The following is a 17873-nucleotide window of genomic DNA, read 5'->3' as shown; positions in this document are numbered from 1 at the left end:
ATGTTCCCCAGTAATTCCGCGACCCGTTTCCAGTATTTTTGTGTCTCTGGACAGACCCACCACATGTGTATATAAGTCCCTTTCTGACCGCATCCTCTCCAGCATAAATCCATAGACATTTTGTTCATCCTACAAAGCTTTGCCGGTGTAGCATACCACCTGAACATAGACTTGTAGGCTTGTTCCTGAAATGTGACACAAATAGAGGAAGTTGCAGCGGCCTCCCAGATCTCCTGCCATTCAACGCCTTCCAGTTCCTCATTCAGGTCCATTTCCCATTGGGTCGTGTAGTGAAGTTCCCCCCATTCTGATGTGGTCGTACTTAAGTGTGCATACAGATTGGTGATGAGGCCTTTCGGGAATTGTTCTTGGATGGACATTCTTTCAAAAAACGTAAGTGGGGTTAAGGCGCTTGTCTTAATCTGTGGGTTTTGGGCAAAGTCCCTTAGCTGGAGGTAACGAAAAAAGTCAGAGTGGCGTAGAGTAGCTCTGGACTTCAATTCCTCGAAAGATATAAGTGAGCCACCCTCATATAGATGATATAGTCGTTGTACCCCCGTGCTCTCTATGCCCCTAAAGTTTCTAGCTTTCAATCCCGGGGTGAAGGCTCTATTCCTCAAGTAAGGGGCCAACGGGGACAGGTGGGGAGATAAACCATATTTGGTTGATGTTGCGTCCCAGATTTTCAAGGAATTTGCAATGGCTGGGCATTCGATGCGTATGGATGGTCTGTGGTCCCTAGGGACCCACATAAAGAATTGAGGGACGTCAGGTCCCATGAGGGTAGTCTCTAGGTCCACCCACCGCCTCTCGTCCGGAGGAGAATGCCAAAGTGCTATTTGAGTTAGCTGGGACGCTAAATAGTAGAAATAAAGGTTTGGTAGACCCAAGCCGCCCCTCGTCTTTGCCCTGTAAAGAACGTTGCGCGAAACTCTATGTTTCCTATTTTGCCAGATACATTTTCCTATGGCCAGCTGGAGAGCCCCCAGATCAGATTTGGTCAGCCTGACCGGGAGAGCCTGAAATAGGAACAAAATCCTGGGGAGAATGTTCATTTGCACCGAGTGGATCCTACCTATCCAAGAGATCGGTTTATCTATCCATTTCTCCATGTCTTCTATCATATATTCGATCATAGGAACATAATTTTGCTGAAATAGGTGGGCAGGATCCGCCATCAATAGAACCCCCAAGTACTTTATGTGGTCGTTTGCTATGTAAATCCTATAGGTGTCTCCTATGTGGGCTATGTCCGTGTCAGTTATGCTTATGGGGAGTGCGCTTGATTTAGTTAGGTTCACCTTATATCCGGCCAGTTCACTGTAGGCCTCCAACACTGTCGCCAGTGCCTCCATAGATTTTATCGGATCTGTCAGGGTTAGCAAAATGTCATCAGCAAACCCAGACACCACATATCGCTGATCCCGGATCGCAATCCCTTTTATTTCTGGGCTATTTCTAATGGTTTGTAAGAGGGGTTCCAAAGAGAGGGCGAACAACAGAGGCGACAGCGGGCAGCCGTGCCTGGTCCCATTCCCCAAACTGAAAGGCTCCATCTTTGCTCCCGAAATCCGGACCCGAGCCCTAACGTCCGTGTACATTGCTTTAATCGTAGTTATAAAGGGGTCCGGGATACCAAAATGTCGGAGGGTCTCGAATAGATAAGGCCATTTTACCCTATCAAAAGCTTTCTCTGCGTCGAGTGGCAAGATTAAAGTCGGGATCCCCCTAGTTGCTTGACGCCATAAGAGGTCGATGTTGCGTCTAGTATTCTCAAATAATTGCCTGCCTGGCACGAAGCCTACTTGGTCAGGATGTATCAGTCGTGTTAACAAGGGGTTCAGTCTGCATGCTAGGATTTTAGCCAAGATTTTGGAATCATGGTTTATTAAAGAGATCGGGCAAAAGTTTTCCGGGATTGAGTCGTCCTTGCTGGGTTTCGGTAACAGCACAATGTCCGCTAACGACATATCCCTATCTGGCATTCCTCCCTCCATAAGATCATTAAACCACTTTTCCAAATGGGGTATGAGTTCCTCGCGAAATATCTTATAATAGCTGCCATCGAAGCCGTCCGGGCCCGGAGCTTTGTTGCCTTTTAAAGAGGATATTGCAGCATCAATCTCCTCGGCTATAATCCTCTCTCCGAGGGCAGCCGAGTTCTCTCCCCGTAATGTAGGTAAATTCAGTTGTGATACAAAGGCCCGCGTACTGTTCGTGTCGCTCCTCTGGTCGCTCGCGGCCCCGCCGGAATGATTATGTAATTTGGCATAGTAATCTGTAAAAACCTTAGCTATATCGGTAGGATCTGTGCAATGCTTACCCGTAGCGTCTCTAATTCTTGTAATATGGGAGTGACCCTGTCTCGGGCGCAGAAATCTGGCCAACAAGGTATCAATTTTGTTTGAATTTTCATAGTAAGTCCTCTAGGACCATACTATAGCTCTGGCGGTCTCGTCTTGGAGCGTTTCGCGGACTGAAGCCCGCAATTTCTGTACTTCCTTCAATGTGGTAGGCGATGAGGCCGCTTTATGTTTTTCTTCCGCTTTCCCCAAAGCTTCCAGAAGAGATGATAATAATTGCGTTTTAAGTTTTTTCTTAAGTGTGGCTTCGCGGATCAGTATACCCCGGATAACTGTCTTATGGGCAGCCCACACTGTAGCAGGCCGGGGACCCGACTCCGTATTCCTAGTGAAGTACTCATTCAATTCCTTGCACGTGGTCTCCACTATGGCTGGGTCTTGAAGCAGTGAGGTATTTAGTTTCCAGGTCCACGGAGATGCCGTACACAGTTTATCCAAAGTCATCGTAATCTCAGCGTGGTCCAACCAAGTAATCGAACCTACCGCGGTATTCGACACCTTGGGGACCGTGTGGGGGTTCACCAAAAATAAATCTATCCTTGAATAAGTATCGTGGGGTGGCGAATAAAAAGTGTAGTCGCGGTCGTCTGGGTGATGCGCTCTCCAGATGTCGACCAGGCCTGTACGGTGCATAAAAGTGCGTAGTATTTTATCCTGACCACCTCTTCCGTGAGACCGCGGCAGCCTGTCGCTAGGACCCCTATCCACCGCGGGACATGGGGTGGCATTCAGGTCTCCCCCCACTACCATCATGCCATGTGGCAGCGTGTTCACTATTTGTGCTATCCCGTCCCAAAATTCAACAGAGGGGTCGTTCAGTGCATAGATGTTGAGGAGGTGCACTGAGTGGGAATATAAGCTCCCTGATACCAGGATGAAACGACCACCCGGGTCCGCCACCACTTTTCCCACCCTAAGTGGACATCTGTGGTGTATAACCACAGCAACTCCATTCCTTTTGTTTAAGGCCCTAGCCTCATGGACTGTGCGAAATGTGTGGTCCCTCAGGGTGAATTTAGCCGATGCAGAGATGTGTGTCTCCTGCAGGAAGGCAATATCTGGGTTCATGCGTTTAAGTTCCCTGAACATAAGGCGACGTTTATTCGGAGCGTTCAAGCCCTTAACGTTCAATGACATCACTTCACATTGTGTCCGACAGAAGGTCAAGCTTATGCCTCCCATCAGCCCACTAAGGGGCTGGCAAGGAGGTCTCACAACGCGTCCCATCCCGAGACTCTGGAGGCTCGGCCCCCGACAATCTGGACAGAGCTAGGCGGCACATCCGCCCTCTCCTCTTCCCCCTCCCAAGGTAAATAATAAAGGGTTAGGATTTAAAGAGAAATAAGAAGCAGGAAAGAGAAGTACGGTTAAAATGAAAAAGAAGAGAAAGAACATATGTAACTTGCGCCTGGTCTTACCTATAGCCAGTATTATGTGGGGCACATGTTCCATCCCCTCTGAAACATCGAAGAGGCTCCAGAGAAGTGGGAACATAAACCAACAGAGAAATGCACCCATAGGGTGCCAACTTAAACCATTTATGAGATACAGTGATATATAATAATTCGGCAAATATCTACGTTACATACAAACACATTTCCAGGATCCCCCCCCCCCCCCCAAGACATAAATCCAAACATAAACATAAACAGAACTCCCCCTTCTCCCCTCCCATGACCATGGGGAGCGGGGCGTCCCCCCCCCCCAAAAAAAAGGGGGGGATACACCGCGCCCCCCAGGGACCAGCACATAAACGGCAGGGGGAGAATAGCAAGTGCAAAATGCTCCGACCCAAATAAAGTAGGTCCCCCCCGTCGCCAGAACCCCCCACCTCTTAAAAACGGGGCACCCCTCGTGCCGCTTACAAGCAGTTTGGCCTAGAGTACTTGGCCCAAAGATGAGCCTAAGACCCCCCGCTCTCTTAACTCACGGCAAATAACATGAAAGGTGCCCGGGAGATGAAAATACAGCATACAGCATCCACCCGGGGGGGGGGGGGGGGCGAACAAAACTCAGAGCCCCGTCCCCCCCGTGATCCGTCCCAAACTGCCGGGCCTGCAGGCTACCGTCGAACCCCCTCCCCCGTGCGTAAGAACATGTACAATGGGGCGTATGAAACAGATACAATTGCGATACTGACAACCCGTCCTAGAAAACGCCACCCTCCACCGCCCTAAAACAAGACAGAGGAGGGGAAAAACAGTAAAAAAAAAAAAAAAAAAAAGCATACATTAGAATAACATCCCCCAAACATTGTCTCAAGCCGGTGGGGACACATTAAGCATCAATGGGGGCCGTCCGATGGCAGGGTGAGTGACACCAGAGCAGCGTTACAATCCCTTGGCCCTTATAACTTTAGTAGACGGTAGAAAAGATGGGACAGTGCTGGAAAGCGCACAGGCTGGGGACGTTAGAAATGGAGGCTAGAAAACCCTAACCCGCCCCAATCAATCGGCATCCCCACCCACGGAGCTAACAACCGAGCCGGGGCACTCCCACTTAAAGCCCCGGGGAGGAAAAAATGAGGAGAGAAGCCAAAAAAGAAAAAGGGAGGATGAGAGATCCCATCCCCAGCCGCCCAAACAACAGAAGCCCACCCGGAGAACGTCACCAACCGGAACCGCAGAGATCTGACCCGTAAACCCGGTGCAAGGGCTGTCCTCCTCACACACCCGCCTCGGACCAGTCGCGTGGAAGGGATCCCAGGACCTCCGCCGACGCCCTCAGAACCGCCAGTCCTTCAGGAATCTGGATCCCCAGTTCCCGCAGGTAAGTCGCCAGGTCACCGTCGGGATACAAAATCTTAGTGCGGCCATCTTTAAAGGCCATCAGATGGAAAGGGTGACCACAGGAATATTTGATCGAGTGATGCTGCAATACCTCGGTTATGCGATCGGGCTATTCCTCCCCCGTTTCATCAGGGCTTCCTTTGTTTGAAAGGAAAATAATTTTATAATTACATCTCTCGGTCGCCTATCATCCGCCCGCTTAGCCCGGAGAGCCCGATGTGCCTGCTCAATATGCCAGAGATGATCCGACACATCAGGGAGAAGCGGCCTAAGGATGCCCGAGACGACATCAATAAGAGACCCCTCCCCCTCCTGTTCCAGCAGGCCTCGGAGGCGAATATTGTTTCGCCGCGATCTATTTCCGAGATCTTCAATTGCCAATTCAGCTGAAGTTAGTCGGGTTGTCAGGAGGTTAATCTGTGCGGCAGCAGCGTTGTGGGCCACAACCGTGGACTCCACCCGCTGTTCTAGTGCTGCCGTCCTCGCGCCCATGGCTGAATCTCCGCCTTCACCTCGTCTGTGCTTCTGACAATTTCAGTGGCAAGGTAAGAACGGACCTCCGCCAATTTTGCCAGTATCTGACCTGTATCCGTCTCAGGAGTACCGGTGGCTACACTGCTACCCGGGCTTGACGGTGAGCGCGGTGTCCCCTGGCCTTCCCGTCCACCATCTTGGGTGCTTAGTCGCACAGCGCGGGAGGCCGCGAACAGCTCCGACACGGTAGTACCCGTTTCCATCGCCTTTTCCCCCTGTTTCCTCGGGGCCCTCTTATCCATCATGGGTCCCCCACGATTGCATGCAGTTTTTGCGGTTGTATCTCGGCTTTTGTTAGCAGTTGGCACCGTGGCTGCAGCAGAGCTCTACATGGACACGTCCAGCTTGCTCGGCTGCAAACCACGCCCCCCCCCCCCCGTTGTGGTGGAATCTCGGTAAAAATAAATTTAGTAGGCCGAGATTACCACGTGGCATGTGTACGTGCATATGCTGACGTATCGATCAGTTGGTTGCACGTGGCAAGATACGATCAGTAGTGTACGGAGCATGTGCAAAAATACAGGATGTAGTATTCCCCTCCTCCATTGTGCTGGACAGGCCATGCGGTCAAGCAGGAAGTTAATTCTTATTTGTATTGATTGGTCAAGAGAATGTGCGGGTGGAGCTTAATATGGGAGGAGTTATGTGCCTATATAAGGAGCCTGCACTATTGTCCGGGGCTCAGAACTTGCTGTATTTTGGTGACATTAGTCCCTCTGAGTCCCGATCGGTGAACCGAATAAAGAATCTCTTCCTTCCTGAAGAAACCTGTGTCCATCTCTCTGTGCTTGGCTTCCGTCAGTTTCTCCGGTATCACCGTCAGGAGACTTTCTGTAGGGGCCTAGTACATGGGGTGGTGTGTGTGTTATATAGACAGTAATGCTCCTATTGGGGGTAGAAACAAGTATTATTCACTTGTACAGTACTGAGCATCCCTAATAACAGCCCTGACGGTCAGTGGCAGTACTACCAAAGAGATGACCATGGTGCAACATTTTTTTGGGCTCCCCATTAAGCACGGGTGACAAAATGGTAGATCCTCAACTTTGTAAAACTCCCATGAAGCTTTGCCAGATGGAGATCTAGCATTTGGTCATTGGTGATAGTTGTATGTGTGTGCAGTGTTTGTGTGCTTGAATGTACACATGTACTTGTTGTGGTATGTGTGTGTGAATGCAAGCATGTGCTTGTATGCAGTGTCGCTAATTTGACAATTTCATAATCTATTATAATCGATTAGTTGTTGAAGCTCTAGTTTGAGAGAGAGATGGCATGTGCAGGGATGAATAGAGCACAGTAAATATGACATGGGCAAGCTAATGCTTGCAAGTATGTAAAAAGTAATGATATGGAGAATAGCCTGACTTCGGATCTGGACAGATTTTAGCTTGTTACTATGCTATTATGAAGAATACCTTTAACATAAAATCATAACAATGATTTAACATAAAGTGGCTGTTAAATAGCATAGCATGGAGCTATAACATGTGTGAAGTCCTCTATTTAAAAAATTGCAGAAGTGCCATACTTGGTGCATTCATGACTACGAGATGCACTTGCTTATTCTAGAAAGCCTGAGGCTACAGAGCATGCTATTTCCAATTTTAGACATTGTGCAGATCGAATAAAGGATGTCTAAAGATGGCGGATATCTTGGAATAATATTGAAGTGATAAACGTAATTGAATTATAGAAAATAACCCTTTGGCTCTGTAACCGCTGCAGACTATGACTCTCATGATGCTAAAACAGGCAATATATTAAGAACATTGATTGATCAGCATGCGATTCGGACCAGAGTTACATGTGTGTCAGAGGTAGCATCCATCTCTAATTCACAGAGAAGCATTGCACATGTTTATCCAACTGAGCACTTAAGAAGAATTTAGTGTACACATTTGTACGTATGACTCTTTATGGCTCCAATGAGTCTTCAGAATATATATACTGTAACTGTATATTACATGATCTGCCTGTTATTTCAATCAGATTTTAGAATGTTGTACTACACGGATGATTATGTCACCTGTGATATTTGCTGTAATATACATGGTTTGCCACTATGTTCTTTGAGGGCCCCTAATTTTGGCTACAACAGGGACTTATATGTCCTGGTCTGAGATTAGTGAAGGTTCCACTTCAATAATGTTGCTGCAGCCATTTCACTTCAGCTTGTTTCAGAGTTGAATTAAAGGCAGCAGCTGTACTACATGTACAGTGCCATCCACTATTATTGTCAGCCTTGGTAAATATGAGAAAAGAAGGCTGTGAAGATTTGTCTTCATTGTTTAACCTTTTGATTTTTTCTTGGTCATGGATATCAAACAAATGCGAGCACAATACAAGTTTATAAAAAATACCTTTGTTAAATATGTGTGGCACAATTATTGGCACCCTCTTAGTCAATACTTTGTGCAACAATACCTGATGAGGTTGGAGAATACATGGCAATGGATCGGAGACTATTCCTCCATATAGAATCTCTCCAGATTCTTCAAATTGCGAGGGGTTTTCTATGGGGTTCAAGTTAGGGCACTGGGATGACCATGGTTTTAATATATATCTTGGATCATTAAGCTGCTGGAAGACCCAACCATGGCCCATTTTAAGCTTTCTGGCAGAGGTTTGATGTTTACGTCCATGATGCCATATATCCTAACAAAATATTCAGGTCCTGGAAAAAAAAAACAGCCCCAAAGCATTAGAGAGACTCCATCAGGAGGTGGTCATGAGGTACTTTTCCATATGGCTTCCTCTGTCTGTGCCAAACCCACCTCTGGTGTTTATTGCCAAAAACTCTATTTTTGTTTCATCTGACTATGGATCCTAATCCCATTTGAAGTTCCTGGAGTGTTTGGCATACTGAAGAGGTTTGTTTTTGGAGGAGATTAGAGGCTTATATACAATACTGTAATAACTATCCTCCAAACATACTATAAATAGTCATATAGTAAATTAAATGCTAAAGCCACAGTACTATCTACACACCTGACAAAAAAAGCACTCAAATAACAAGAATGGTGTTCAGAAGACTATATATGACTGCCACATTAGTCAAACTAAAAGCATATGTACTACAGCAGCAGAAAACCATACCAGGTTCTACATCTATCAGTTTAGAACAGGGTGGTCCTGAAGATCAAGTAAACACCATAGCTTGACAAATGAAGATTGACAAAATGTCAACTAGTTTGACATATCTCAGTGTTTGCTGTAACATGCAGATGGTCAGAATTTGCCTGGACCTCTTGCCTAGACAAGTTGATGTTGCCAGTGTAAAAGAGCGGTGTAATTTATTTTTCAAACCCACTAAACTCTTAAAGGATCACTATAGGGTCAGGAACACAAATATGTATTCCTGACCCTATAGTGCTAAACCCACCATTAAGGTGGTTTGCCCTTTCCATAGGATAAAAAATTGGATTGGCTAAAATCGGCACAGGGTGGGGCCAAATGCTGTTTTGGCCAATTGGGACATCCTCATAGAGATGCATTGAGTCAATGCATCTCTATGAGGAAAATGCAGCGTCTCCATGCAGAGTGTGGGGACCCTGAATGGCAGGGCTGCTTACTGTGCAGCCCTGAGCCAGAAAGCCCCTCCAGTGGCCATCTAAGGAGTGGCCACTTGGAGGTGTCCCTAGGGGCACCTCCAAGTTGAAATGGCAGTGTTTAAATAAAAATACCTGAAGGGAGCTATTATACTAACCAGAACAACTACATTATTATTATTATTATGTTATTATTAATATAGCGCCAACAAATTCTGCAGCGCTTTACAGTAGTTGTTCTGGTGACTATAGTGTCCCTTTAATCATTGTCAGTATTATCATAGTGTCACAGCATATATTGTTGCTTACTATGGACATAACTAATTTAGGGCCACACTGCACCCTTCTTCAAATGTATACTTCCAGCAGGAAAATGTGCTATGTCGCAAAGCAAAAATACATAATCGTAAAGGGTTACTCCAACCACCATGTCCACTTCTGCTTTCAGAAGTAGTCATACTTGTAGGAATCTGTATGTACAGTGTTTCAGCTTGAAACGCTACACATACAAAGATATTTGCACTTTTGCGCTGGTGGCTAGTTGCACCCCTACCACAAGTGATTTAGACAGCTCGGACCTCTGACTGGTTCAATCAATATGATAGTTCCTTCAGATTACTCCACTGGCATGTTTATCTATAGGTTTCAGTACAAAATAACTTATTTGCAATATAATGTCGAAAAAGATGAGGGTTGGCAGTATGGATGTATGAAAAATATGCAGATGCTGTTGACTTAGGGTAGCCAACGGTTATTAAGAAGGATTATGGAAAATTTTAGATTTGTCTGGGTTGAGATAAGAAGAAGTCTGCAAGACAGAGGGAGCAATAACTGAAAATGTTGTGACTGTGAGTGCAATGGAGATGAATGTAAGTTTGTTAGCCAGCTCAGTGGTTGGCACATCAGCTGCAATATATTGTACCTGTCCAAACCTCTGGGTTGCAGGTTCAATTATTGACAGGGCTGGCTCAGCCCTTCACCTTTCCAAGCCTAGTGAGCACTGTTCATATTTTAATAAAAAGTATATCCCATTTTTATCTCATGACATACATAAATGTATCATTTCTGGTTTAAAAAAAAATAAAAATAAATAAATAAATATATATATATATATATATATATATATATATATATATATATATATATATATATCTTCATTATCAGACAAGCAGAGAGGATTGGAGAGAAGTAAAATAGTAGACTGCATTAGCCAAAAAAAGAAACTGGAAGTAGTGGTCTGCATGAATTTGGATGATGCCTCCCTGCTGATTTTAGTATAAAATTATGGCTTAATAAACACCGGAATACGTCCTGTTGTGTTCTCAAACTAATTATTAATACTACTTTCAAATGCAGTTTTCTTGTGTATGAAATTCATGCAGCTTTCTACAGAAATGATGCATTTGTAAAATACAGTATAACACTCAATTAGATGTCCCTACCACAGATTTGGTGGAGCTTTCTTGCAAATCCCAGATCATAAGGTGATTATCAGCCAGGGAGAGCAGTTTTTTTCCATCTCCAAGAGGTTCCCAGGTAACACTGGAATATAGAAATAGATTAATCAAATACACTGGATATCACAAACAATGCTATTTCTTTGGTTTAATTTCTCCTATTGTTGTTGTAATATGCACCCGTTCTTGCCTTTAAATGGACATTTCGGAGTGGGCTTTGCATTCAATTCTAATGCACTGTACTAAATTAAAGTTAAATAATGCATTACAAATTGCATTAAGAAATCAAAAAGAATAAATGGGATCTTACATTGATGTATCCTGAAAACAGGAACTGGCTGAGCTCTCTCAGCTAATCCTTGCTTTCTTTTTCAATTAAATAATAATCATAAAACATCCTTTTGCCTATAAAAAAAAATGCAAGGCATCTGGTCTACTTTTTCCTTTTTATTATTATTTTTTTTTTTTGAGAGAACAATGGCATATGTGTGCTCTGTTTATCCAAGTGGGGGAACTTAATTCTTTGATAAATAGTTATTAAAAGCTGGTGACCAATTTTGATATTTTTTCCCCAAATCCAAGAGGTTTATTCACTAAAGTTTGAATGTGTCGAGATCTATCCAGGTTAATTCAGACTGCAAAATCCAAATTGTTCACATGATTTAATAAAGCTCGGAATCTTGCAAAGCAGCAGATGGACATGGATGCCCACTTGAAACCAGCCTGTCTGGATGCAATCGAGAGTCTGAAATATGTAATCGAATGCTGAAATACCTGGGACCAAAGTTGTAAAAAATCCTATTTGACCACAAAATAATTCCCTGACACAGCAAGGGTTAATTGTGTGGGGTATGGCCGGTTCTGCACTGCACTCAACAAGCCTGCATTCACCAGATGCCAATGCCTACTACACTGTATTCACAGAGCCTTAACACCTAATGCCCTGCAGTCAGCAAGTCTAACACATGCATTTACCAAGATCATGTCACTTGTAACATTATATAAGAAAACCATGTTATCAGAGGTACGCTTCCTTTAAAGGAGAAACAGAAAAACCGAGCAAAAAAGATCAGTTCAGCTCACATACAAGCTTTAACGGCCCACTGAATTAACTTAAAGAACCAAGACAACAGTACACTCCATCTAAATCCATAGGATGTAGCTGACCAATGAAAAGATGACTTAATGAGACGTTGTGCGGCGGTTGCTAATCCTTTCCTGAAGCGTGAATGTTTGTTGACTAGGATTAAGTTATTGAGGCCAACTTTCTCGGCAAGAAAAAACTATATATATGTAAGAAAAAATCTAGAATAGAATATGACTGCTGTAGACAGTTATGTAGGGAATATTTGTGTTTTATAAGAACCAAAGCTAATGACAATAGTTACAAAAAAGCAACACCATGGAATAAGAATGCACATAAATTAGATAGTGACCCTCATCAGCAAATATTAAACAATGAAAACAAATAATTTCCCATCAAAATGTCACTCTATGTGGTAGTTATGGCATATGCTAGCCTTTGACTCTTTAGATGCTGTGAACTACATTCATGAGGCTCAGCCATTTATTTGGAGAAACCTATAGAGCTTAATGTGTTGGGGACAATGTCACCCATGATCTAGACCGACTTTTCACACCTTAGCTGATGTAAACTACATTACTAATGACGCTCAACCAAATATTTGGCCAAATCTTTGGAACTTCAATTACTGAAGATTATATTGTCCATGATGCTTATTTGTCCACTCCAGCTGTTGGGGACTAGATTACCCACGATGCCAGGAGTAGGCAACCTTCGGCACTCCAGTTGTTGTGGACTACATATGCCCTGGCACATTTCCAAAATCATGACTGGGCAATATGTTTGTAAAAGCATTTGGGAAATGTAGTCCACATGTGGAGTGCCGAAGATTAGTTTATCCATGGCCTAAACTAGGGGTAGGCAACCTTTGGCACTCCACATGTTGTGGACTACATCTTCCACAATGCTCTTACAGTCATAATGCTGGCAAAGCATCATGGGAGGTGTAGTCCAAAACATCTGCAGTGCTGAAGGCTGCCTATCCCTGGTCTAGACTAACCTTTGCCATGTCAACTGTTGTGAACTATACTATCCATAAAGCTCAGCCAGTTTTTCAAACTAGCATTGGTCATGTTAACTGTAGCTGAATACATAACCCATGATGCTCAGCAATTTATTTGCATTTACCCTTTTTATATACTTACCGGTAAGTTTGGCACAGCTGTTTTGGACTATACTGAGAATAGGAGGTAACATAATCCATAACAGATAAAAATCCGGGAGCTGTTTATCACTTAAATATTTTTTTTTTTTAACCTAAATCTTACATTAAGAGATGTAACATAAGTTATTTGAATTCTCCTCACAGCATCAACCTCACTTTTATGTTAATTTGTACACGCTTGGGATTATTGCTTTGTTCTTTTTAAATAATTAATAAATAGGATATCTCAATCCAATGTTTTATTCCAACAAATAAAAAAAAACAACAACAAAAAACACATGATTGTGCTATCAGAGAACATATCATAGAATGAGAATGCAATTAACAATTTGTTAACTAGAGCAGCCCAAATGATCATCTGCTATTCTTTAATCATCGCTGTCCCAGCATGATAAGTAAGGACAGACATGTTCACATAATGCTCCTCACTTGTAGATTAGTTATTTGAAGTAATGAAACTTCCAAGATGCTTTGGAAGCCTAAAGAATTAGGCTAAAGAATTACGACAAGTTCTAGAAAACCTGTAAGGCAGCAGCGCTGGCGGCGGACATTACCTGCTAGCCACGATTCACAGATGACATCTAGACACAACATTTCAGAGGATCACAACATTGTTCTTAGAAAAGACAAATCTCCACCCAAAACTGACACAAATCTTTGACTCATCAGATTCCAATGTTTCTTAAGCTTGTCACAGCTTATAATAGTTTGGGATATCTAATGGCATCTGGATGCTAACTACAGCTTATGGGTAATTTCTGGTCCTCCAGTGGAAGTTTGGGTGTCATTTCGAATCTTGGTGTGTCGGCAAGGCTCCTTTTCGCATCCAATGCTTAATGTTTGGGTCCCGTTCGCAGGCAAAGGAGCAAATTCTTGGATCCAGTAGACCAGTGGTTCCCAAACCAGTCCTCAAGGCTCCCCTACTAGTCCAGTACCAATGAAATGACCCAGTTGTGTCTTTTTTCTCCCCCGTTTTTTTTTTTCTAAAAACACCTTAGACACAACTGGGCAATACCTAAATGCTGGACTGTTAGGGGTGCCTTGAGGACTGGTTTGGGAACCACTGCTCTAGACCAGGGATGTCGAACATGCGGCCCCCCAGATGTTGCTGAACTACAACTCCCATGATTCTTTCAATGAAACAGATAGCCAGGGAATCATGGGAGTTGTAGTTCAGCAACATCTGGGGGGCCGCATGTTCGACATCCCTGCTCTAGACCATTTGTATGCAGTGTCTTATGGAGAAATGGGCTGAGCGGTATGGGTGAGTTCCACTAATGAATGAGGCAGAAAATGGGAAGGAAGTGCCTTCCGTTCCTTAAAGGACCACTATAGGCACCCAGGCCACTTCAGCTCATTGAAGTGGTCTGGGTGCCAGGTCCATCTAGGGTTAACCCTGCCTGCTGTAAACATAGCAGTTTCAGAGAAACTGCTATGTTTACATATGGGTTAATCCAGCCTCTAGTGGCTGTGTCATTGACAGCCGCTAGAGGCGCTTCCGCACTTCTCACTGTGATTTTCACAGTGAGACGACGCCAGCGTCCATAGGAAAGCATTGAGAATGCTTTCCTATGGACTGGCTGAATGTGCGCGCGGCTCTTTCCGCGCATGCGTATTCAGACGATGACGTCGGATGGAGGAGGAGAGTACCCAGCGCCGAGGGAGTACGGCGCTGGAGAAAGGTAAGATTTTAACCCCTTCCCCTAGAGCCCGGCGGGAGGGGGACCCGGAGGGTTGGGGGGATCCTATTAACACTATAGTGCAAGTAAAACAAGTTTGTTTTCGTGGCACTATAGTGGTCCTTTAATTAATCCACACCTCAGTACTCAGTTGTGTGCCTACAGTTTTCGAGTTCATGTGTTCGGTTTACTTTTGTCTTAATTATTCCTGGTGTTCTGTTTCATGTATTTGGATTCTCTTTTACGGTACTTATTGATATTTTTCTGCATATTTGGTTCGTCCCACTCCAAATCCCTGACACAACCAAATGTTTGTGTTACTTTCAACATGTAATTTATTAACTTTTATTAGAGTGACATCATGCTTTATAAACGTCTGATACTTACACCCACTGCCACTTGACAACAATTATTAATTTATGTATGCATGTGTAGTGAGCTATGTATTCAAGTGTGATTCCGACTAACAAGATATATATATATATATATATATATATATATATATAGATGAATGTGGAAAGGATAGCACTCTCAGGACTCCAATATAAAATGTAACTTTTAATTATTAGTCTGTATGTATTAGTCCTGATGAAAGTCTGTGAATAGCAGACTGAAACGTTGATTTTTTTACTTTAATAATTAAAAGTTAAATTTTATATTGGAGTCCTGAGAGTGCTATCCTTTCCACATTCATCTACATTTTGCTGGACAAGCACCGGGCAAGTATATTTTTAATTATATGGATAAGATTTTTATCTATTTTTATATATATATATATATATATATATATATATATATATGTGTGTGTGTGAAATAGCTAGTTATTAATTCAAGTTTATGAATGTGAGTGTCGTTCTTTATGCTGTGCGCGAACATGTTTAATTATACTATAGATATACATATAATATTTTTCAACCAGCCTGCACACATACATAGTATGTACAGTATCAGGGCCGGACTGGGGAAAAAATTCTGCCCGGGCATTTTTTATTCACAGCGACCCACTGAAAAGGGGGCGGGGCCAGATAGGGTGTTTTGTCATTCCCAATGACAAGCACGCCCCATCTCAAAGTGAGCATGTTGGTTCAATGCTCTTCCAGGGCATTAGAAAAGGGCACTGTATTTGTTCTGCACAGCGCAAGCAAATTTAATAACATGCTTGCATTGTTTGCTTGCAACTTGTCTAGGGGTTTCCATTTATGGAGACACTATGTGTTTGCTTAAATGGAATCTAGTGTGTGCATAGGGGATCCAGAGTGTGTATGTCAGAAATGTAGTGTGTGTGTGTAGGTGGTGCAGCGTCTGTGTGTAGGAGATCTAGTGAGTGTGTTTGTGTGTCCGTGCGTGTATAGAGGATTCAAAGTGTATATAGAGATCCAGTGTGTGTAAATCTGTAGATATCCAGAGTTGGGTAGAAATATAGTGTTTGTCTGGAATTTAATGTGTTTAGGGGTGCAGTATGTGTGTGAGGGGTTCTATAGTATATATACATATATGTTTGGTGTGTAGTATTGTGTGTGTGTGTGTGTGTGAGTGGTGCAGTGTGTTTGGGGGCTGCTGTGTGTATGTGTGAGGTGTGCGTGAGGGGTGTAGTGTGCATTTGTGAGGAGTATAGTGTGTGAGGGTGCTGTGTGTGTGTGTGCAGTGTGTGAGGGTGATGTGTGTTAAGGTGCTGTGCAAGGGTGATGTGTGTGTGTGTGTTAGGGTGTTGTATGAGGGTGCTGTGTGTTAGGGCGCTGTGTGTGTTAGGGTGCTGTGTGAGGATGTTAGGATTGTGTGTTGGGGGGAGGCAGGTAAATGCCAATATTGATGTATATTTTTTTTATAATAAAAAAAAAAAAAAAACACAGACATTATATCCCCCCCCCCCATTCTTACATGTAGCCTGGAGGGGGGGTGGGGTTAATGCTGCTGCCACCCATCCCTGGTGGCCCTCGTGGTAAGTGAACTCTAGCCTGAGTTAAAGTTCTGCCGGGTTCCTCTCCTGGCTGTCTCCCTCCCTCTCTCTCTCTCCCCAGCCGGCGGCCACGTTTGACAGCATGAGGGCCGGCTAGGGAGAGCTTTGATCTCCCCATCGGCCCTTCATGGAACACAGCCCATGGCCATCGCAGCCCACCGGGCATTTGCACGATGGCCAGTCCGGGCCTGTAACAGTAGTCACATACAGTACAAGCAGGAAATGGAAATCTGTAGGAAGAAAATGTCTGCGTGATAAACTGTAACTGACTAGCCTGGACCTAGGGCTAAAAACACAAACATATATAATATTGCAGTGGTTATATAAAATTACGTATTATTTAGCAACTCTGTGTGGATGGCAGAGATAGTCAATGCCAAAGGCAAGACATTATTTGCGATATCTACATAACTGCACATTTACTTCAGCAATGCCTGGTGTACTAGTAGACCTTATAAGAGAGGAGGAGATACGTCTCCTCCATGTAGAGGTGTGTCTATTAATATCCTAGTTGTGGAAGGAGTAGTACGTTTTTAAAACAAAATGAAAACATTTTTGAAAGTATTATCTGCCACTCCAGCAAACCTGCTGCTCTAGGCCCAAATCCTAGCCACCTTAAGATACAATGTGTCTCTGTTGCAGGAAGGAAAGAAGGAAAACAAGAAAGAGATAGAGAGAGAGAGAGAAATAATGAGCTTTGTATGGGGGAAGGAAAGGAGAAGACTAGTATCAGCCCATCCAAGAGACACCTGAGTGCAAATGTGTCACTGGAACTCCATTATGATAGGACCTGTTAGAAACTCTACTTCCTACATAGATAAATTATATTTGACATCCACACAAAGGTACAATAAACCTAAATGATTTAGGAATACGTTAGCATTTTGAAAGAGTTCTTCATCTTTTTATATTTTGAAGTCAATGCAGCAGCCTGGAGTATGAGAATTGGAAGTGCATAATGTGTATCTTTATTTAGAAAATAACACCGCGCTTTAATAAACTCCTCCAATGGAACAATCCACATATCCCTCTCTGCTGGTCTCTTGCCAGATTCCGAGGTTTGGAACAACCAGGATGCTATTTTTCTGTCTGTAAAGCATTGCAGAAGGAAAGCATTCTCACAGAAAGACAAGAGCACCCCGGATGGCTAATTCTCTCTGACTGATTTATAATTTGCCAAAGATGATGTGACCTTTAAAACCTGCCAGGCTGTTCTCACTGCCGCTGTTTTCTACTGAAAGTGCTGCTGCTGCTGTTCGTAGGATTTCCACTGAGTGCTTTCTTTCCTTAATTTATC

The 17873-nt window shown here is 43.6% G+C and overlaps 1 protein-coding gene across 1 annotated transcript in view; it reads right to left on the bottom strand.

The window, feature by feature from the left end:
- The window catches only part of EIPR1 (EARP complex and GARP complex interacting protein 1), a 274351-nt gene that overhangs the window by 78916 nt on the left and 177562 nt on the right, over window positions 1-17873 (bottom strand). Inside the window, exon 5 of the mRNA XM_063440889.1 lies at window positions 10677-10776. Within this exon, the coding sequence (XP_063296959.1) occupies window positions 10677-10776 (100 nt within the window). The remainder of the gene's footprint in view (window positions 1-10676; window positions 10777-17873) is intronic.

The sequence above is a fragment of the Pelobates fuscus genome, chromosome 2, assembly GCF_036172605.1.
Source record: "Pelobates fuscus isolate aPelFus1 chromosome 2, aPelFus1.pri, whole genome shotgun sequence".
NCBI lineage: Eukaryota > Metazoa > Chordata > Amphibia > Anura > Pelobatidae > Pelobates > Pelobates fuscus.
This window is presented reverse-complemented; position numbering and strand designations above follow the sequence as displayed.